This window comes from Platalea leucorodia (genome assembly GCF_965183815.1).
Source record: "Platalea leucorodia genome assembly, chromosome: 6".
NCBI classification, from domain to species: Eukaryota; Metazoa; Chordata; class Aves; order Pelecaniformes; family Threskiornithidae; genus Platalea; species Platalea leucorodia.
The window spans coordinates 46,517,585-46,541,433 of NC_138828.1; the positions used below are offsets into that span (position 1 = coordinate 46,517,585).

Genomic DNA, 23,849 nt, shown 5'->3' on the forward strand with positions numbered 1-23,849 from the left:
ACTCCTTTCTATTCCAGCAGGAAAATAATTCTACTTGAATGTTATTGGTGAATAAATTAATTTCACTCTGGGGGACCAAAAAAAAACCGAAAAAGAAAAGTGAGTTTCCAATGGTGAAAGAGTACTGGAAGAGGGTGACATGTACTAAACCCAAAGATAGCAAATGAAGGAGATGATAGAATTAAGTTTGCAATGTCTCAAAAAAACCTGAGATTCCAAATGCTTTTCCTATTATTTCTGTTAAAACTGACAATAATGCATTGCTTGCTAATTAAAGATGAAATTTCTTTTATTTGTTGTAGGTCATGAAGTTGTCAGTTCCAAATGCAATGAAAATGCAGATTTTCATATCCTGCAATGTTTTAGATAATAATAATTTCATCAGATCAGAGAGAAGAACAGAACTCTTAACTCATATTTGCCAGAGAAAAGACTGTCAATTCAACTAACAGGAGCAGAAGCATTGTATCATCAAGACTTTAAAAAGGTATTTTCTAAGAAAAATCCTCAGGAGAATTTTAAATATTTTCTGTGACAAGTTAGATTTTCTACTCTTTTTTCACAGTTTTAGATTTTTCTGGCTGCCCTTTTATCCTCTTATTTTGAATAAGTTCAAACGGTCAGATTAATTTTTTGATATAATGCTGCAGAGATAAGTAGAGTTACATCAGGACACATTTTCAGACAAAGTAACAATTTTTATGTGCAAAAAACAAATTTGCATTTTAAGATCACTAATGATCCATTTGTTATTATTTTAGTGGTTAGAAATGAAAACTACATGAAAAATATATCGGATTGCATTCAATGCAACTATTAAAAATGTCTTTTCTTTCAGATTTGGAAAAATTTCATTTTTCTGTTCAGTGACTGAAGTAACATTGCATTTTAGTGCTTTTTGTAGGTTAGGCAATGGTTACAAGCATTTTGTTATGATGTTCCTAATACCTTTATGGTGTCATATTTTTTCTCCTTTTATAAATACAGTTGAGAATTCCTCCAGCCCTATAGTCTTCCTCCAATTCTGTTTATCATGGAAGTAAAATAGTATAATGTTTATAGCTTATTTACTTTATGTACTATCATTTCAAAAAGCTTTGGATTGCTGTGGAGTTTTTTGGCTTTTCTTAACAGAGAGAAAAAGTAGAGAATAATGGGGTTTTAAGTCTTCTGATTAAGTCACTCTGACCTGATCACCATTCTACAGGTCAAAGGGCTTTATATTCTAGATGAGGCTAAATTTGTATATGCTTGGTTTTGTTTGTGACTTGGTACATATATATAAGCACAATGCTTTACTACCCCCTCTTTGGAAAAAAATATTATCCCTTAGGGTAAAGGAAGAAAACTAATTTGTCAGTGTTCTTCATAATCCTATGGGCATGGCTTTCTAGCTTAATTAAGGTATGGATTCAATAAACTACAGGTTGTCCCTCTAGTTTTTCTTTCTTGTTTAAGACAAGTTTATTGTTGCCAATTTCAGCCATGCAGCATGTGAATTTTCTTAAGATATTTTACGAATTATGACTATAATCTGAGTATTTGTTCATAGTTTTCCCAGAAGCACCTGCTTCCTTAGTAGTCTTTTATACCTGTTGTATACCTATTTTTATAAATTTTCAAAACTCAGGTCTTAGTTTCTTGCTGTTTCTTAATTTATTCAACCTACAGGTTTTTTTTTTGAAAAAGCTGACTCAAACAAGGAGCAGAGAATGTTTCAAGTATTCAAATTCTGACAAATCTCTCACTCTTCCAAAGACCTACTGCATGGGTTCAGTTTTTGACAACTTTAACTTTGAATTAAAGACAGTCAGATCTTCCCAAAATTCAATTAACTGTTTTGGGTGGTTTTTTTGGACAGATAATTCTTGGCTAAAATGAATGGAATATCTTTTAAAATAGAAACTGTAAATCACTAATTTATAGTAGTCTGAACTTGCCTTACTATCTCACTATAAAGACTAATTTGCGTATTAACTGAATAATGAAGAAAAGTTATTGGAGTAATGGATAGATTGCAAAATGACCAAGTAAAATAATTTCAGACTATTATCTTTTATAACACCAGATATCCTTCTCTGAAAGCATGTCAGAGCTGAAAAATTACATTTATTTTTGTGACTAATGAATGATTCCTCTAACCAATTGAACTTGTGCAGGAACTGACTAGTGTCTTTCACCACCCTAATGAATAGTAATTCAACTGCTGTCAATGAGGCAACACTAGACTGAAAGAAGAATTAATTAAAATAAGACTTCTGCCTGGCTAGAAACTGCAAAGTATGGTTTCCCAAGGCAAACTCTTCCAAAATCTAGGAGCAACCTGTGAATACTGAAAACAGAATTCTACAGATTATAGCTGCTTACTTGATCCTGTATTTTGAATGTATTCCAAAATGTCCTTTAAATTGTAGAGCTGCACATTACTGTGTTTTCTAGTTCTAATTCACTGCCTAGATGTTTTAGTGTTGTTGTGGCATTGCCCTATCAGCTTACTTTGCATCCACTAGGTTGCTGTACTCTCACTAAATATAAACAGGAACAGTGTCCACTGAAGTGTGCATCTGTAGAAAAAAGATATTTATTGTAATCATAATTAATGACCATTTAGAATGGCATAAGTCTTCTGTTCCTCCTTTGTCTTGTTTTGCTTTAAAAATCCACTTTTATGAGTTGAAAACCATAACTAAAACTGAAATCCGGGATTCTTTGCTATGTCTCTTCTCAAACAATTCTTTTACTATTCATAAAAATCTTCACAGAAAATCTTATAATAGAATAAAATGGTTGGGGTTTATCAAGAGTAGATAAGAATTTGATTTTGAATTAAACCCCCAGGCTTTGTTAAGACTAAAGCACAATTCAATTAAATGCAATTCCGTTTGCCTTAGGGAAGTTCTGCTTGTATCAGTACCACAGTGTTGCCCTGTATCTTCAGTGAGCATGTCAGATGGCTGTTTAGAAGATGAGACTTTTCCTCCAAAATAAGTTTGATAAGGTGTAAGTTCAGTTAGAGAAAAGCTGAATCGAGCCTGAAGAGTCACTCACCTTAAAATAAAGTATTTCAACAAGCAGGGCTTCATCCCAGACAAGTCAAAACTTATCAGTAAATAGAACTCAGTGCTGTATAAAGTTCTCTCCCAAAACACTTCTCATGAAATTGTTTATTTTGATTAGCCAGCTAATTATAGTGTAGATACTGTGTTATTACTATTGATCAAGAATTTTCAATTAAGACAAAATATTTGTAGTTGGAAAAATACTGATTTCTTGAAACAGAGTTTTACAGAAACATATCTGTTTCAATGTTGTTTTAATGAAATGCTGGCAGGCTTGGGTGGAATATTGTCCAGTGTCCTTTGTATTCTGTCAGCCACAGTCAGTCTTCTAATGTCGATAGGAACTGAAGGTGGGGTCTCAGGTTCTAATTTTCAAAAACGTCTCTGAACATCTTCCCCACAGAATTGACAGAGATTTTTTCCTGCTTTCTGCAACTTAAACTTCCTTTTATGCATTGAAAAAGCAATGAAATCTTTTCAGAGCTTTGGAATTTTCTGTGAGACAGGAATGGTGATGTTCAACCAGCTGTGTTAATTTACATGAGATACATGGATTAAGTAATTTTTTCTTTTTTATTAATTCTATCCAGAATCAACACTGTAATAATTCAGTGTAAGACTTTCTTTAAGGAACAACAGGGTTGAGCTTCAGGGTGATGACGAGAGTGGCAGGATTCATGCCATATAATGACAGAACCCAGTATTCCTAATGCATGCACTGAAGCATATTCCTTACTGAATAAGTCAGAGAAAATAATGTGAAGGTTGAAAAACAGTGCTGCTAGCCTTTCATGTTTCCACCAAAATTATCCTGGTCCACTACACACACACGCATTCTCTTTCTCACACAGAAAGTGGCGTTTAAACTTCCCCTCAGATACATGCTTTGTCTTTGCTATACTAGTCTTGCTTATGCCATGTATCCAGCACCCCCTTAATTATCACCTGAGTCTTATAAGCTTCATATAAACAAATGAAAATATGCTGGATGAAGGAAGGATCATGACCGAATGTATTCTGGTCTTTATTATGTGCAAGACACTTCATCTCCTGAAGGTGTCATCACTGTTAAAAAGGATGAAAAAGGCCATTCTGTTAACCATTTCTTAGGGAATCTGAACAAGTGCATCTGGGCTCACATTTTGATACAGATGAAAATTTGAGTACTCTTACACCCAAAGATCTGTGTACAGGATCAACGAAAAGCATTAAAGACATAGATATGTTCTTAGAGTTCATTTGCACAGTGTTAGAATTTTGGGATAAGTTTTGGACGTAAAATTTTAACGCATATATGGAGAAACTGCTTGCAAATAGCATTTTTAATTCCAGTTCTCTATTGTATTACACTTTTTGTAGTCATGGATTACTGTTTCACGTGGGTGCATTTTATATTCACTTTGTGTAGTAAAAAGTTGCAAAATCATGTTCAAAACAATTAAGTATCCAGTCTTCAGTGTGCAAGAACTGAAGGAAAAGAGAAGATAGTTTATTTTACTTTAGCTCTTGCAAATTAAGAGTTGAAGGAAACTCTGATAAATCTTGCAAACTGATAAATCTGCTTCCTTGTTTCTGGAAAAAAAAAAAAAAAAGTTTGCATAAAGCATTCTTTCTGATAGAATAAAAAAACCCACTATGGATTTAAAAAAAAGTCTTCTATGGGATGTAGTCCAGATGTGATGCTGAAATCTGCCCACTTTGATTTTAGTTCTAATACTGCTGAGACAGAGGTAACGAATCTGACTGATAGCATCTGGGAAAACACCACTGAGATGCACATCCTTTCATGGAGGCGTTATATAGGTGCTTAGGCACAGAATTAGCATTTACCTTAGAATACTGTAGTTAGTCATAATTTAGCCATCTGAAGTCAGTGCTTTAGTCATGACCGATTTCAAAATTTTTATTTTTCCCTTCAAAAAATGAAAAGTTTTATCCTACTTTTGCTAGCAAGTTACCATTTTGCGACATTTATTTTATTTATCTAGTAGGGCACCCTTAGCCAGCAGATATGTTGCTCACAAAACTGGAAGTTTAGTTGGTCCCTGCAGATGAATATGTCTTAGCTTACATATGCCCAGAGCATGGACGCTCCTGTGCATTACTGAATCTAACAGATGACAGTGCAGTTTTGAAAACTTTATGAAATTAAAAGCCTTAGCGGGACAAAATCTAAGGACCATTTTAATAATCAAGTCCCACTGTATCCCAGAACATTATAAAAAAAAAATTATAAAAAACATTATAAACATTATAAAAAATCCCTAAGCTCTGCAGTTACCCACTAAGATGCAGAGTAATAATAATTTTAAAAAAACCCCAACCTTCTGAAGAATCATGCTGTATTTACTAGGCATTTCTGCTGAGTGGTTAATTGTGAAATTAAAGTTAATTACAGTTAATTGTTGGTAAAAATTATACAAATTTGTAAACAGCCAATTTTATAGAAAGTCATCTTGGAATTATATATTCTGGTACCTGTAGATCCTCAGAGATGCTATTTAGGATTACATTAGTCTCATATTTTACCTTTCAGAATTCTGAAAGGGAGAAAAAATTATTTTATAAGAAACTGGACATAAGTTCTAGACATAGTGGAATCTTATGCAAAATGTACATATTATGTGAAGCCTTAGGCAATGGTGAGATGGGTAGCATATTCCAATTTTTTTTTTTAATATCAAATCTATTTTTACATATATTTCAGATCAGAGATGGAATGCAACAACAGGCAAAATCTTAAGACAGTAGGTTATGTAGCTATAACTGCAGCTTGAATTTTAATTGGGAAAAGGAGAAAACTAGTTTGCATTTTTAAATGTCATAGGTGTACTGATTTTGCTTATGATACCCTTCCTAAATTAGTTTTCTCTAATTGTCATGATAGGAAAAAGCAAGCCAGCAGATTATCCTGAGACTGTTTCAGTGAAAGAATAAAGTGAGTAGAAAGCAAACACAGGAGTACTAAATTATCTCAAACTGAGGCTGAGTTAATTGCTATTAACCTGTATGTGATTCTTACTAATGATTCTATGATTCTATGATTCTATTCTTCCAGTAAACATGAAGATCAGTAGGAAAAGCAATAAAAAGGAGAAGATGCAACATCACACAGAGGGACTCTTCATTGTTCTTTAGTTGAGAAAAGCTGATTTGCAGGAATCATTCCCTATAGGTATTATTACATAATACTGAGTAAGGTCATTTGAAGTTTGTATTCTAAATCTGTTAAAACAAGAAGCTCTAATCTTATAAAAAATTTCATTTTCTCTAATTGTCATGATTCCTAGGATATCTGGACAAGACTAATCTGATAGAGGAGCTATTACATTTTTCATCATACAGAAGTACAGCACTTATCTCACAATATTACTTGTTTTCAGTTGTTGTTAGCATCTGTTGGCTAGGAATGAATTAGGAGAGGTTGAAAAGTAAGAAAATGCCACTAGAAGAGTAAGAATTGAAAGATTCATGTTTTTAACTGAAATTTCTTTGTTATTTATTTTTCTTCCAGTTTATAACATTATAAACAAAATTCTACACATAATTCTTTCTCAAAATTGTAAACATGGTAGTCACAAAAACAATTGTTTTTTATAGAAATAAAGAATGGATAATAAAAGTTCTGATCAAATTCGTACTCATGACAAAACTCATATTTGGTTCAAAGGGATTTCAATGTTTTCACTGGTGTAGTTGAAATATGAGAGAATTTAAATTACATATTCTTGGTCACAAAAAACCCCACTTCCTTTTCATCTGAGTTTTGGAAGGTCCAACGCCTGCCTATGGATACATCCTGCAAGGGAACGCTGATGCTCTTTGCCTGACATTTTATAAGGACCCTGAGCACATTTCCTTCATCCCAAGGGTTTGGCTACTCGGGCTCGCTCCCAGCTCTGATAATGCAGCAGCCCAGCTTTGAAGCAGAGCTGTTTGATAAAAAGCTGTAGAAGCCTCAGCAGGGGTTCACCCGTCTTCTCTCAGGAGCTGTTTTTTTTTTTTCTTTTTTCTTTCCCCCTCCCTCAGGAGTGCTGGGATGTTCTTGGTCTCTGTGCGAGCTACTGTCCAAGTACAGCTTCACCCAGCCTTGTACCTTCCTAATTCTGATCCTGAGCCTGATCTGCTGACCTGACTTTTTGGCTTGACCTTGGACCTGCCTCATGACTCCCACCTTTGCCTTGCAATCTGAACTGTTGTTTGGACTGGATCTGCTCTGCTCCTGCACAGGTTCTGTGGGACTGCAGACTTTGTTGGTAGGACCCTGCTCCTGCCTGCTTTGCTGTGAGTCTGAACTCCCAGCTCACCTTCCCTTCCCTTGCTGCTCCCTGAGACATATCAAGTCTTTTTCATTAGGACCTGGAATCTGTCAACTGATTTATCCCACAGAAACTATCTTTTCAAATTGAGTCTGGGCTGCCAAGGAAAGGTACTGTGCCTCAGTGCTCTCATCTTGAATTACTATATTTTCTTTCACACACTATTTTATTCACATCCTGATTTTAGCAGACACTTTTATTTCTTGAGTAGTACTGTAGGTATAATTCTTAACATATTAATAAGCTACTGAAGTCTCATCAGAACATCTGAAAAGCTTTGTTTTCAAAGATGTTTGTTGATATGTCAGATTTAATATTTTTTAGCTGTTGTTTTTTTTCTCTTTCATTATTTGGAGGAACAAATGCTGGCTTAAAGGATATTGACTTCTGCTTCTTAAAGCTATTCATCTGAAATCAATTTGCAATGCAATGCAAGAATAATTTCAAAATCAGTTAACTGTGAGCTCATACATGCCCCAGAGATAGGTTGCATGGAGGCTTTTTCCACAAGAATCTGGTCTCCCAGTGCAATTATCTGGCTCTGTGATACTGTTTCCTTCAATATAAGGCCAGTGGGGCAGCGAACAGAACAAGGAAGAGGCAACAACATAATCATAGCATGATTCTTGGTCTATGCTAATACAGATCCCTAAAGAAATATCATATAGGGAGAATCTATTTTGCATTTCCACAGTGCCATCTACCCTTTCATCCTGTGCTTTCTCCATACACAGGTCTACATATAAAATACCTATGCTATACTCTTTAAGGAGAAAGCAGAGTCCCTGGCAAGTCACTGACAGTGTAGTTCTAATAGAGCTGTGCTGGTGCCCTTGCAAGTTCAAGAGCTGTCATAAAACTGTCTGACTCACAAATACAATCTTCGTGTTGACTCTACAAATATGATCTTGCTTTCAGCATGACCTCTTGGAATCCAGGTAAATCCAGAGGAATTTTTGGTAACACTATTACTTTAATGAAAACATAGGAATACTCAGTCTTAGATATTATTATAACCTCAAACCATATCTTAGAGTGTTTATTTTCCTTCTTTGGTAGTGAATTACAGTTATTTTTAGGCTCCATTAAATTATTTTCCTCAGCTCTTACCCTCATTTTTACATCTCTACGCTCTTCTTAATATCACACTGGGGCTTGGCCTGGCAGTCATTAATAAATGATAATTTTTTATTTTGGGTCTGATTATAGCCTTTCTCCCAGTCCTCAAATATATCACTGAAAACATAATAGAGTGCTATGTGCTTAAACCTTTGTTTTTCATGTCTAAAATCTATTAATATATTACCAATAAGTATGTTATTCATCTAAGACATAGTAATACAAACATGCACAATATTATGAGAGACTATTAACAAAGCTTTATTCTGTCTACAATGTCTTTCAGAAATCAAATTAATAATTAGATCCTACTACGACCAATATACATCTTGTTTCAGTCATTTCAATTTGAAAAGCCTTTAAATGTGGGAAGAAAAATTGTTATTTAGAAAAAAAAAATAATCAAGTGCGGTTTCCTCTTGTGAAGCATGCCAATCCAGAGACTTTGCTTATTAAAGTAGCAAGACTGTAACTTTATACTGAAAAAAATCCTTTTTGTTTTCATTTGACCTGCACTGAAAATAAAACTAAATGTCTACCTTCACAGGCATGTAATTTAAACAATCACTTTAAACAGCCTCAGGGCTGTCGGACAAGAATTGAAGGTTCTCCCTGTTAGGTTCCTTCAGTCTTCTCACGCAGCCTCAAGTGCTTGTTAATGAAGAGCAGAAAGTTTTAATGTTGCACGATGTAAGAGAAGATACATTGTTTTTTCCATAACGTTTGAACAAGTGAAACACTTTAGGTTTGGTTGTTCCTAGAAATTCATAGCACATCCATCTTCTCACTGAGGGTGTTATATAGGTGCTAAGGCTGGAGTCTGTGTGTCTTACAGAGAGTGGAAGCAGCATCCTACTGTTCCCTTTGCTGTAATGTAAATCATTTCACAAGGCTTAAGTTGGAAAAGAGCTAGAATTAATGGCTCCAGGAAGCTTGGGAATTTTACAGGTTTTAATATTTTAATTTTTTTTGTTTTTAACACTTTTTACATTTTAAAGCCTGGAGAGGACTCCTGTGTGTCTCGAAGTGACTCAGGTTTCTCAGGTGTTATTGCTAAACCTAGAGCCACCAGCAGTCTCTATATTGAGACATATATCAAAGATATACGTAGATTCCGAGCAGCTCTCTGAAGTCTTTCTCAGACTACATAGTCCTTGTGCACAGTAACCATGCTCATTGTGATAATATGACAAGAGCAGAAGGCTATTGCAATACAACAGTTATTTGGACACTGAACAGAATAATTTGAATTTATGCAAAATAAGATGCCTGTATAAATTTTGAAACAATTAAATGTTAGTCCAGAATTATGTGATGCAAAATACATGTATGCTTTCCAAACCTGACTTTTTCACTTTTTTTTCCCTTGGAATATAATATGTGTTTTTATGTCATTAAAATAGAGGGTGAATCATTCAACAGTAGGATGTCATTTAAATAAAATGCAGAGGAAAAGTAAGTTCTAGAAGTACATTGAAATAGAATAATAATAGCACAGTACTGCTTGTATTGCCTACACTACACAGGGGTTTGGTCATCTACTCTGAACATTAAATACTCCAGTGCAACTGGAAAATTTAAACTGTAATATACATGCATTTACTCTTTCCTCCCAGTGTCAATTAATCCCATACCATGTGACCCAGTTTCTTTAAATCTCTTTCTTTTGGCACAATTACAATAAAAATCAGATTATAAATTATTTACATTACATATATTGACACAAAACAGGTCATTAAGCTAACTTCAAAAAGGAAAGATTTGCTATGAACCTGTGAGCACCTGTGAAGTGTGCCATCATTGTGGGGCACTACACGCTACAGTTTTAACTTTGTGGTTGTAGATCCCTTACATGTATAATCCCCCAACTCTGTCTGGAGAACCACTTTTCAAGTTTAAGTTTCCTTTTTCATCTTTGTCAAGTAACAATGTGATTCTTAACATAGTCTGGCATTGTCATGTTACATGCCATAGGCTGTTTATTGTGATACAGAGCTAGAATGCTTGTTGATAACAAGCATAGTTAACTCTGCATCAGCAGTGAATACGTGATGACATTGAAGCCTGCTTCTTTATATGTCTGATTTTTCTTTTTAAGTTTTCCCCTCACCTTTAAACAGAGGATTCAAGTTTATTTTAGCCTGTTATCACCACACGGCTAGAGCTATGTGTTAAAAGAATGCTTGCATTGATATCATAACATTACTTTAGCTGGAAAAAGTGCGCTGGGCAGAAAGTAGAAAAAGCCGTATGAACCTCAGTCTTCTACTCAGGTCATAATTTATGGATGCGTTGCTATCTTTCGTAATACAAATCCTCGACTGCCAGTGGTACAGCAAACGCTTTCCCTCCTGAGGGAAATTCTGTAGACCATATCCTCTGTTGACTCAGCTCTCATTTTTTCTGTTTCTGCATAAGACTTCTCTGACCTAACACAATCCCTGATTTTCCTTTTACTGGAAAGAACCGGTAGTAATAAACAGGTCTATATATTCCCAACTCAGATTATCTTCTGTAACTTTTACATATAGACACTTTGCACCTGAAGAATTTTCAAGATCATTAATGTTACATTTCCTGCTAAAAACAGTGATAAAATTCACAGACCAAACAGGGAATCCCTAACTGTGAACAGGTGAAGGGAATGCACAGCCTTCAGCTTGCAAACTGCAAAATCAGACTGGAGGCAATGCAACGTTACAAAGTCGCTCGCGAAGCACGGACCCCACGCATTTCGTTTCCGTGCCCACAGTCTGGCTGCCGAAGGTCGCCGGGCGTCAGCCGGCAGCGAAGGCAGCGGCCGCGGCCAGTCTTCGCGCCAGCCCGCGGCACTCCAGCCGCCCGAGCAAACCGGCGGGGGCACCTTTGCTTCCCCAAAGAAAACAACTCACCTGAGCAGTACCGCGGCTTCCCACAGATAAAATCCCGAGACAGCCGCGCGGAGGTACCTAATCCGGGCCATGCTGCTCGGAGGCGCGGCGGGGCCCCGGAGCGGTCGCGTCCCAGGCATCGGCGGGGCTCCGCGGCGCGGCTCGGCGCGGCTCGGCTCGGCGCGGCGGGCGAGGGCGGCGGCGCGGCCCCCCGCGGGCGGGCGGGCGGGCGGCGCCCCAGCACCCTGGAGAGCTCCGGCGGCTCCGCGCCCGCCGCCCGCCTGGCGCCCGGCGGCGCCCCGCGCCCTCCCGCTGGGCCCCGCCGCCCCGGCCCCGCCGCCCCGCACCGCCGCCGAGCGGGAGCCTAATCCCAGCCGCGGCGGCGGCGCCGAGCGGCGGCGGCGGCGGGAGCCCACCTCCCCGCCCGCCTGCCCCCGGCTCCTGCCAGCAGCCGGCACCCCGCCGCCGGCCGCATGCGGGGCGCGGGGGGTGCCGCGGCCCCGGCGGCGGCGGGGCGGGCGGGGAGGCAGGGCGGGGGCCGGCCCCGGCCGCCTCCCCCCCCCCCCCCCCCCCCCCCCCCCGAGCGCGCTGCCGCCGCGGAGGCCGGCGGGGCGGGACCGGGGACGGCGGCGGCGGCGAGGGGGCACCCTGGAGGGGCTGCCCCTGGGGGGGAGGTGGCCCCGCCGGCGCCCCGGGGAGGGCTTCGCTGGGGGTCGCGGTTGATGTTCGTGCTCAGAATAGCCCCTGCCCGAGCGCCTTCCCTCCTGCGGGAAGAGGGGTGCTGGGGCTGATGCCTGCACAGGACAGCTATCGTTCAAGAGCTGGGGTGAATTCACTGAACCTCGGGTCTCGGAAAGGACTGGGGAAAGAGGGGTGGGAGTTTTTCTGCTTTGCCTGTAGGGCTGGTGGTACGCTTTTTCTTTGGAAATGGGGGGGGGGGGGTGGGGGGGAAGAACCCACCTCTGTATTTTAATCTCTTCTTCTTTGAAAGTACAATGCTGATGGACACAGGAAATATATGTGCGGTTCTATTCCACTTTTTAGAAAAAAGAGGTGATCTAGTGCCGTAAGGAGGACTCACAGGGAAATCCAAAGAGTTTGAAAGTTTGGCTGGGCAGGGGAGTGGAAGGGATTGTGGGAAGGAACAAGGAAAAGAACGTTGTAAGAGGGAAATAGGAAAGTTATTCGTGAGAAGGGGGAGGAACAGAGAATGAGTTTACAAGTATGGGTGACAGTAGGACAGTGAGATGATTACAGTTATTGTTAGAGAAACCAAACAACATTTCATGCAAGCCAGGAGCTGCTTGCATTAGAAAAGGGTAAGGATTTATGAGTTGATATTGAGAAATACTGTTTGAGAAATTCTTGTGGGAATCTGTATGGTTTGTGCATGAAGTAAAATGAGAGATATGTGAGGAAGGGCTATATCTGGAGAGGGACAGAAGAGGAAAATATGTCTGATATCGTAGGGTAGGGATACTCTCTCTGAGCCTAAAAGGCCTTTGAACACCTACATCATGTCTGGGAGAGCCAATGGAAGGAGAAACCTGGGAGCGGTTCAGGGACAGATCTCTGCATATGTGAAATGTATCTGGCTGGGCATAGCCCCCTCTCAGTGTTTGCCTCAATATAATCTTCTGGCTTGTTTTTTTCTATAGTCACTAATTCATGTGAGACGGCAGCCCCACTACTTGTGGAGCTCCACGAGTTGCACAGCCCACATGATTATCTCAGGCCAGAGTCTTATTTAAACCATTAAAAAGCTATAGAATGTTCAAGTTCTGAAGAAGGAAGCAGATGTGGAAAAAGGCAAAGGTTCAGGAAGATTAGGCACATGAAGCAGAGTGAAAGAAACTGAAAATTGAGGGAAGTTTAATAAACTCATTACAGAAAAAGGAAGACAGAGAGACAGAGAGTGAAATATAGAACAACTTTTTACACAGAATAGAAAAAAAGAGTTTAAAAGATCATTGGGTAGAGGAGATGCAGGAAAGAAATAAGAACGGGGATTTTATGCATTTCTCATATCCAAGGATAGGGTGTGTGTTAGAAATAGGGTATTTCATTAGAAGTCTTTAGATGCAATCACATGTTCCACCTCCAGGTATATTGTCTTTTCTGTTTCATAAATATCCCATCTATAGCTTTCACTTCAGTTATTAACTCCTGTTTTCCATTTTCACCATATTCTTATTCTTTTTCTAGCTCTTCTTCGAGGTTATTCCAGCAGATATCACTAGATAATAATGCCTACCACACATTTTAGATCCAGTTTGGATTTCTTCCTTGATACCTATCAAGAGTATGGCTGAAGAATGTACTAGAATATCACTAACTTATCTCCTCTGTTCCCTGAACTTTTTTTTATTAGTAGTGGTTACATAAATTCAGGGACTCTCTGTATTCTAAGTTTCTAGGTCCACTTTACAAAAAATTTATCCTTTTGTTCTTGTTCTCCTCATTGCCCTGGGTGGCAACAATGATCATGAAAAGAACTTGTTTAAACCCTTAACTAAAAACATAATAGCAAACAAACTAAAGAATCCCTCTATTTGCTCAAGGACAGTCTGTCAATGCAGGTGCTCTACAGAATGAGCATAGAGTACTTACTTTGTATATTCAGAACTGTTGATTCTTGTCTTTCCCCTTAAAATAAGTATTATGTGAGGCTGCTTCTCCAGGAGCTGGGTTTTTTTGTGTGTTATGTACTTCAACAGTGAATTGGTCTAACATTTCGTTTATTTGCACTGAGGCAAGTGCATTTTTCTTATGATGTTATTAGCTAAAGCTACCAGCACGAACTCTCCAGTTCTCCAATATGAACAGTTCTATTAATTATAAATATAGGCTATAATTTAGATATACAGAGTTCAAACTTCTCAAAATCCCTGTGGGAAAAACATACACTTGCTTCTGCTTTAAGTAGCAACTTTGCTGTTGCATCATTTTTTTCTGCTAAATATGAATGTTGTTTTCAAGCTTTTGAAAATTTTCATATGCCTAGTGTTGAATATTAAAATACTCTCTTCTGAGTGGATTCAAACAACTCGCCTTGATTTATGAAACGTTCCAGTTCAACAAAGCACTCAAGCACATACTCTTGACTTCAATGAGATTTGAATCATAGAAGCATACTTAGTTTTTAATCACAAGCTTTGCTAAAATATTCCTTACTCATTTAAAGTGTTTTAATTCACTATTGTTTTAATTACCATCGTTTTATTCTTTCCATATCACTACTGGTAGACTTACCTGCTATTATACAAAGCTGAACACATGGCTATGTCCAATCTTTAGATGATCTTTGTGGTGTATCTTGATACTTCTGGTAAATACAGTAAACTGAAAGGTGAGATTTGTATGAACATCCATTTTAAAAATGAAAACCATAAAGTGTCACCATAGTATAAATCTGTCTCAAATATTAATGTTGTTCATTTATATTTGCCTCATCTGCCTGGATAACAACATCATAAAATACTGCTCATCATTCAAAACATGATAGCTGGTATGTGTATACCACATGTGTACAAAGCTGAGCTGTATAATTTACTTTCTGTAGTATTGGACGTTAATTGAAGCGTATTCTTTACAAATGGAAAACACCAGTATGTTGAAATGAAAAGTTTTAACCAAAATATGTTAATGTCAGTCTCTAATCCTCCTCATAACCAGCAGGCTGTATAGCTACTCTTTCTTTGGTCCAACCAGGATTTAGTATATTTGAAAGGAATCACTTCTATTTATGAGCTTGAGAGATGTTCACCTGGGAGTCAAAAATGCTGTAAGATTACTGGAAAGAGATGATCCTAATGTGGATCATAACAGTAGATTACCTTTTTTTTTTTTTTGTCCAAAAAATGGGGATAGTTGAAAAACCTTGTGTATTTGCACTCAGCAAGAGATAAGCATAGGTCAATTTTATAGAGTATCGCACTTTATAAACACACAGTTTATACAACTGAATGCAAGATCATGCAGCTACTCAACAGTATTCGTACAGAGAAGCCAATGTGCAGATATGGACTGAAGGGTACTTTTTGGTGTGACAGAGTCCTTGTGGAATATTAAGACAAACTAATCATAGTGGTAGTCATGAGAAGTTGTTATCATTTTAGTGTGCCCAATCCTGGAACACATCATGGTTCAATATGTTTAAATAATCATGCTGTAAGAAGGCTGCTGACAAATTTGAAAGGTTTCTGAAAAGAGCTACAAGAACATTACAGTTTGGAGTACTTTTCTAACATAATATTAAAGCAGTTTAGCTTGTAAAAACCAGAAAGATTTAGGGGTGTCTTTAGACACTTCCATGATGGACAAAAGATTGTGAAGTGAAGGTAATTTTTTAAATAAGTAGAGGTAGTAAATTGGCAAGACTAGAACATTATAAATGATGAATTCAGAATAGAAAAAAAAAACAAACCCTACTTTGAAGCAATTAAAAGATTGAAACAACTAAAGAGGGAGCAGAACTGGTCACCATTTAAAGTCTCTAAATCTAGGTCAGCTGTATGTTCTGGGTTTGATCCAGAAGCCGCTGGGTAAAATTTGATGAACCTTGAGATTCAGAAGTTCAGATCAACGATGGCTCCAGTGTTAAAACATGTGAATCTGTAAACCCACAATGTTTTGTCATGATATATTCAGCTACAAAGTTAAAGTTATTTACTTTCTTAGAAAAGCAATAAATTGAACTTCCAAACATTAGATTGGCTTCCAAGCTGACAGTTGAAAACCACATATATCATAACAATAAGGAATAAAGCTCTCACATATGTAGTTTTTACCACACTTGTATTGCCAGCATTTTAAGAGGGTGTTGTGATGAGATATGACACAACTGTAGTTTTAGATCCTGATTTTACTGAGACGTGTTTGATTATGTTAGTTAATCTGGCTTTCTCAGTACACAGGATTCCCCAGGATGTAATTCATTCAAGTGTGAAACCCCAGAGGCTTTGACCTATTACTAAACACAAAACTACAAATAGAATAGTTTTTTTTTTTTTTTTCAATAAACACAATCCTAAAATAGAAAGGCCAACTTTAAAATATGTGAGTAAAGTCACTAAAAAGAAAAATGTGGTGGTTCAGTATACCTCAGTAAGCAACAAAAGCCTTAGCATCCTGTTTCAGTCTCTGGAAATAAAGTGGGGAGTCTGTATAAGAGCATTTGCCAGTTTTCTTCGTAAGAAGTATAGGTCCTCACCATAAGACTGTAACATAACATTCTTCAAAATGTGTTACCTCAAAAACAAGTCTTGGAGTAACTAAAATAAATAGACTTTTTAGTCTGGTTTGCTCAACTGTTGGCTGCTACATTTAATTTCTGGATGCACACAAGGAAATTGTTTCTACTTCGTGTTTAATTAAATTATCAGTCTTTTAACAAACTTAGATATGACCAACAGATTGCATGCGTTTTTCTTCAGATAATTTTTCTTCTCAAGCACCTTCTATACTAAGCCTTGATTCTCTTAATTCAGATGGAGTTCCCTCGTTCCAGTGGCAACTGATGTTCTTCTATCCATCATGTTCTTTAGATCTGTGCTAAACTATATGAGAAGGTAATCTCTGGGGAGGTGGGTTATAGTAGTAGCAGAAATTAAAATGCAGATAGATGGTCTATATTTTACTCTCAGTGCCAGAGCTCATCCAATGTTAATAAGAGTGGTATATTTCAGAGTAATAACGCAACACGTGTACATATCAAGTGTATATACAGCAGAATTTGGAAAATATATTGATACAGGGAGAACAGATTGGAAACCTCAATGAAAAACCCCACAGTCTTGTAAATAACAAGTATATACATGAAAATACCACCCTGAAATTGTCTAATATCTAAATATAACATTATTATTAAATATTAGTCATTATGTTTACAAAATGTGTGCATATGTATTCACTTTATATGAAGACAACTAAGCAAGGATACAAATACAGCGTAAATTTGTACTCCATAAGCAATCATCACTGAAAAGAAGTGCTGAGGTGTAGCTGATATGTTTATATTCACTATAGCAGCTTGACTGCCTTGGAGCAAAATCTGGTCTTTATGTGCTTATAAACAGAATTTCTGTTAGATAATGAGAGTCAATGGGAAGTTAGTGTTTTCTCTGTGTTTTACAAAAAAGAACAGAAAAAACAGTGGTCTAAAAAAGGAGCAAAAATGCCTGTGAAGCATTGTGCACAGAGCCCAATCGAAAGCAGTAAGATTTTCAAACTAATTTCATACTTTGTTATTAGCTCAATTTGTTAATCAAGGTTTCAATCCGTTAAACTCTGTTTAGCTCAAAGCAAGTGAGCTGTTCTGCTGGAGTCAGCAGCCCTGTGAACGTTTTGCTGGCTCAAGCCTCAGGGGAGACAGTTCCTGCTAGTTAGTGAGCACTCCTCTTTTTTTATTTAATTACTCCTTGTAGTCGTAGGAGAACAACGCTTAAATATCCAGAGCGACCTGCCGTTTTCCCAGTATGAAACTTTATTTCTTCCATTTTTTTGAGTGGTTTTTTTTTCTTTTTTATTTTTTGGCCCACGGGATAGTTTTGCATACAAAAAATTAACTTTGAGAAGAAAATTGTGCCTGTATAAATCAATTCCCATAGATTTTGTTGCTACAAATATGGTTGCTTGCATGTGTAAACATAGTATGGGTGGAGATGATTTTAATAATAGAGCTGAAAATGTGTGGGTCTTGTAATAAGTGGAATTATTATGAGGACACCTCAGTGTTTTATATTTTAGGATGTATTGGTGTTTGTGCTTAGAGGCATGGGTTTAGATATGACGTTTCTGAAATCTGCTGGTGTTAGGCTACCCTTGTTTCTAGTGGAGTACTTTACATTAAAATTAAAAAAAACCCCTTTCAAATAAGTACTTCTCAGTGCCCACAAACAGATGCAGCAAAGTCATAGTGGCAGCAGGTGTATGTGAAATGGAAGGAATCAAACCTGGGAGCCCAGATTTTCTCATCCTGCCATATTTTACACCAGTTTGTTCATTCATCTCGGAGAGTATACAGATTTTGCAGCATGTTCTGAAAGCTAACAAACACAGGTATGCATTTAGGGAGAGAGCGAATCCTAAAGTCGTAGACCAAAGTGGAAAATCTCCCACTAACTGTTCTCTCTCTTGCTATGGTCTGTGCTAGCTCCCATGTTTGTACTGACTGTGCATGCTACATCTAGTAGAAGGACAGAGAAAGGACAGAAACCTAACAAGATTATAAGCTATATAAACTGTCAATGACTCTTTGAATTCCTGTATGACTTCAATAACTTGCAGGGGATCTTTTATAACGATCCAGGAAGTGATTCCAAAATGTAAGACCTGGAGTAGCTTAGTTTGGTAGATGGTTGTTACTTTATAAACACTGTTACTCAAAACTGGTTTTCAGAGTTGTGACTGGAACCCAAACTATTTTTGTCCACTTTTTCCTGAGTAGCTCTTCTTAAACACATTTTGACATGTATTGACCTATTTCAGCTAATTAATTTGCTGGAAAGTGTGAGGTTTTTTTGCTATAATTACATAAAATTGCTTATATATATATTACTTTTTATATGGAATGAGTGGTTGACAACATATTTTGACTTGTTTGTAAGGGCTTGGACAACTGGATCATTTACACTGAGGTGTGATTATCCATCTCTCTGACCTTCCCTCTTCACCAGTCTGCTCAAGAATCCTGCACTTGGAAGCTCTTTCAAGACACGTAGCAAATGAACATTATCCCTGAAACTAAACAACAGATCAAAGTCAGATCATCCCTTATTGTTCTCAACAGCAACTGACCTATTAGACATTTCCATTTGGGCAGAATATAAGTTATAATAATTTAGAAAAATGGACGTTATATGTAAAGTGATACTTTATCAGCAGAAAGTATTGCTATAATACACGCTAATGTGCATTCCTTTTACAGCAAGCGACTTAATACCTTAGGATTTTTGAAAATGTGTTCATGTGAGCAATCCTGCTGAGATAAATTGTGAACTATATCTTCATTAAAAGCTCTGACATGTTTTCACAGAGAAACTTGGGAGTACCAGTAAGAACTTCCTCAAGGGAATGTGAATGCATCACCCTCAGACTTGTTGTGGAACGCGTTTAGAGAAAAGAGCCTGAAAGAACAACAAGTCAAACTTGGGCTTAGGGCCTAGTTTCAGCTTGTATGTTCCTCAGCCCTTGTAAGCCCAGCCCTTAATCTCATAATTCATTAAATCTCTATAAACCATAAAATACCTCATAGCTCACAAGATTTTGAGTATGTTCATGTTCTAAATCAGTGACAAATACTTTCAGTTTAGTGATCCTTGTTAACTTCTTCCTTTTCTTTTTGCTGAATTCAACTGGACTTTAAAATTCTAGGTTTTATCAAAAGGCAATAGTTGTTCTTGACCTGAATCCATAGTTGTCAGGGAGAAGGATTTAAAGCATCAGTCAATTGTGCATGATACTTCAAAATTACATATATAATAGCAAGCAACTTCACATAAATCATTTTCATCATTGGCATCAGGTCTTGAAGGCAAAGGATTGCAACAGTATTAGCAAAAGAATGACAATTTTCCATTACAAAGTAAATGTTCTACATTTGGCAACTTTCCTTTTAGCGTTGATTTCAGTATAGACTTGTAGTGGCATAGTTTACTGGTGGAATTTATTATCTTTAGTTATTATTATTATATTAATTTTACTCTTAATTACTAAATGTGATCAATGCATTAAAAACTGGAAACTAACACAGTGTTCAAATGTCAATGATTAATCATGGTTATGGTTATTTTGTCTTATTTTCACTTTATGTTTATCCTAGCTTCCACTTAACTATTTTCACACAGAGTGCTTTCAGTAGACTTGACTATGAATGGGAAATCACTGTCTGGGGCAGAGAGGAGGACTGCCCTGTGAAGTCTGCTGTCAAAATGGTCTGAGCAGCAATATACTGAAAGAAGCGTTTGATATTACTTGTGATTCTACCTGACTCCGTGTAGTAATCTATAAAAATACTTGAGCCAGCTTGAAATAATTTGGCAATGCCAATAACCATGCTGTTGTGGTGCTCTGCCTTGGCCTAATTAGTCATGTTGGTGAGGTGGTGGGAAGGGAATAGGATATACACCTGCTTGCATAGCATTAATTCCTCTACTTAATGAGATCCTTTGTTTCTTCAGTGCAGTGGTATTTCTGCATGTACTGTGAAGCTGAACATAGGTCTGGAAGTTGATTTCTGAGGCATTAGGTTTAATCCATAGCTATTTTGGGTAATTGCACCATGTAAAGTCATCCACAGTTTGACAAATCTAAGTTACATTGTAAAAATATCTAACCCTTTTTCTGCAGCTGCTCCTAGAGGGATAGTATCTCACTGCTTTGATGATTAGAAACTTTATTGTAATTTCAAACCCTGATTTATTCCTGGTAAGTTTAAATTCACATACAGTTTTCTGTTTGATTGGTTGGGTTTTGTGTTTGTTTGTGGGGTTTTGGACAGTATTGTTCTTTTCCTTCCTTTGTGTTTACCTCAGGAAATGCATTTACCAAATGAAGCAAGCTCTCGCAGTCTCCTGAGTAGCTTTTCTCACCTTTTTTTCCAGTTTGAATTTCTTTTTCTCAAAACTAAGCTATGAGAATAAAATGCAATATTCTGCCTAAGGTCAGCTCAGGACTTTATAGAATGGTCCTAGTGCTTTCCTAAAAAAATAACTTTTCCAATATTCTGGACATATGCAGTATTCATTTGGAACCAAATAAAAGAATATAAACAAAAAATATCCCTGTTCATAGGTTTTGGACCATCTTGTTAGATTTTATTTTAGGCGTCTTTCTTATCTTGGTCCTTCATTTATGTTCTTCAGAGCTCATGAAATCCACTGGATTCAGTGGCTTTTAAGCTAAAACAATTTATCGATAATTTCATCATATTCTGAAATGTACTGTAGTGATCAGTGACTGATGATGCCTTATCTGCATATAAAACTCTAGGGCTAGATTTCTTGGTGTAGTGTAGCTATTCTATTCAGTTTGATGCCAGTTTTAGTGTCCATATAACTCTATATAAGAGTTTCCAGGTGGTAGAGCAAAGCAGCCAATTCTCTCTTGTCTGCCCCTGCTCTACCTACAGTCATGGACAAACATGCCTAATGTGCAGAACTAGGAGACACTCTTTCGTTGCTTTAGTCATTAGGTTTTTTTTCTGGCCTACTGAAAACATCAACTGAAGCATGAGTAGATACATAGATGCTGCTACAGTTTGATAAGGTTGACAGCAGACTGAAAACAGGGTCAGCATGCAAGAAAGATGGAGTCTGTTTCTTTCAATGCATACTCCACACTGCAGCAAGGGCAGTTCAGCTGTGCAACAGCCTTCAAACCTTAGTGTTGCTATTACTTAAAGATTCATTAACTGACCTTAATTTATTTGATGTATTTCAAATGACATGGAATTCCGAGTAGGTAAGGAGTAAAATTTCAAGCCTTTCAATGAATGCCCTGAAAGGTGTGATCTTGTACACTCATGTCAGGGTCCTATGTGCACTAATGGGCATTAATGACCCTGACACAGCCTCATCTAGGGCCTTCAGCCACACTCGGCAGCAGGAGGGACATAAAATTGCTATCACTTTTTCTGTTATTTCCACCTTTTACTTAGTAAACTCATTAACCAGCTTTAAGTGTGGGTGCCTTTCTTGCCTTTTGAGATTGCAAAAGAACCAGCATCTCCTTGATGCAGAACAACCCTGCACGTGGGACCAGGAGCCCCATTTAAGCTCAAGACTGAGCCTTCAGTCCCAGCCTGAGCTATGTTGTAGGTGTGCCAGTTTCCAGTTGTGTCTCTTGCTGCTCCTGGCTGGACCTGTGTTGTAGCCTTTCCTTCAGTCCCCTCTTTGGCCCATCTCTTACTGTCCCTTGGTGGATCTCCCTCCTCGACCTGGTTCGCCCTTTGCCATGTCTGGTGCTGTTGATGGACCCTGTTACCAGCACATGACTGTGCCCATCCTGTTTGGGTGCTGTGGGACTGTCCCCCATCAGAGAGGGCATGGCTTGCACTGGGTGTGCCCTTGGCCCCTGGCTCGCCTTCCCGCCAGGGTCAGCCAGCTCTCGCAGCTCCCTGACATCTTCCTGTACATGTTGCTGGAAATCTGTAAGTTTCTAAGCAAGTGAAAGGTCTGCATGAAAGCGCATTGAAAAGTGGGTATGAAAAGCTTCTGTTCTCACATGGTAGTGCTTTACACCTACTTTGATCCTACAAAAGGCCAGGCTGTGAAGACTCAGCAACGCTGTATACAGCTCATTGTACACATATCCATGCTTTGATGATTTAAAAAAATATGCTATTGATGGCAACTCTCAGAGAATATATTCTCCATTGGTTTATTCCTCTCATGTCAGCTTCAATGATATAGATTTGTGTCTAGGTTTCAAACTAGAAGTATTAAACAACTTGATAAGCCTGACCGAATTTAATTCTTTTTTTCAATACTAATACATATTTATTAATGCAGAAATGTGTAGTACAAAGATATGTGAGTTTCTGTACATTATTCTTCTATTTTGAACGCTGATATGATGTTCATACAGGCACCATACACCAGCACAATCGATTGATGATGGATACTACTTTTTTAAACTTTAATAAAAATCATGTCAAAGTATAAACATAATCCAAGATGTTTATACAAAACAATTATACAAACCATTCTATGATTATATGAAATACTTTTGATAATAAAATGTTGCAAAACCCCCCACTGATGGGGGGGAGGGAAAGTGGCTCCAGCTGATTATTTCTTCCCAACCACAGCCCCCACTACTTTGCTCTAATTCACACTCCTGAGGGAGGCTAGTGCAACTACAGGCAGAATCAGACATTCAGCAGGTGAATTGAATTAAGTCCTTTACAAGGTAACTAAAAAAACCTGGACCCAGCTGCTGCTCCTTCCTTTATATTAGGAAGAACAGATCAGATATGCTCTTCTGATGCCCTAACCTGCTGAAGAGTTATAGCTACCCACGAAGGTAAGAGATAGTTTTATGGTGGGTTTTTTTTTAAGATTATTTTTGTTATGTTTTTTTATGAAATGCTTCCTGTTGCTGGGCTGCTATTGGTTCCTTGGGAATATGATCCTTTGGAGTTGCCTTAGGATGAGGTAGCATGCTTCGTATGTTTTGGTTTTGTCCTGTGAGTATTTTTTGAACACAGGGACCCACTATGTGTCATAATGATTTTTAAGGTAGGAAAGCCTAATATGGTTGATGGCTTGCTATTTCTTTATAATGTGCTTCTCTGAGACATTCTAGGGATGCCTTGAAATCTTGAAAAATCCTATTCTGGTTTTGGATGATAGGGGACTGGTTCAGCTCTTTTATTGTTTCAGCTGTGTATTTCTTGAGTATAAAGAGTTTGGAGAAAGTTTCTGCTTTCCTGTTGTCTTTTCCTTCTGTTCCAGTTTTCAGTGTAGAGCTTATTGTGTAGA

General features: G+C 37.9%; 1 protein-coding gene across 1 annotated transcript in view; it reads right to left on the reverse strand.

The window, feature by feature from the left end:
- GLRA3 (glycine receptor alpha 3) overlaps window positions 1-11,507 on the reverse strand; it is a gene marked incomplete at both ends in the record, with an annotated part of 92,660 nt that extends 81,153 nt beyond the window's left edge. The window contains one exon of the mRNA XM_082316424.1: window positions 11,389-11,507. Coding sequence (XP_082172550.1) covers window positions 11,389-11,507 — 119 coding nt within the window. The remainder of the gene's footprint in view (window positions 1-11,388) is intronic.
- Between the last annotated feature and the right edge of the window lie 12,342 nt (window positions 11,508-23,849).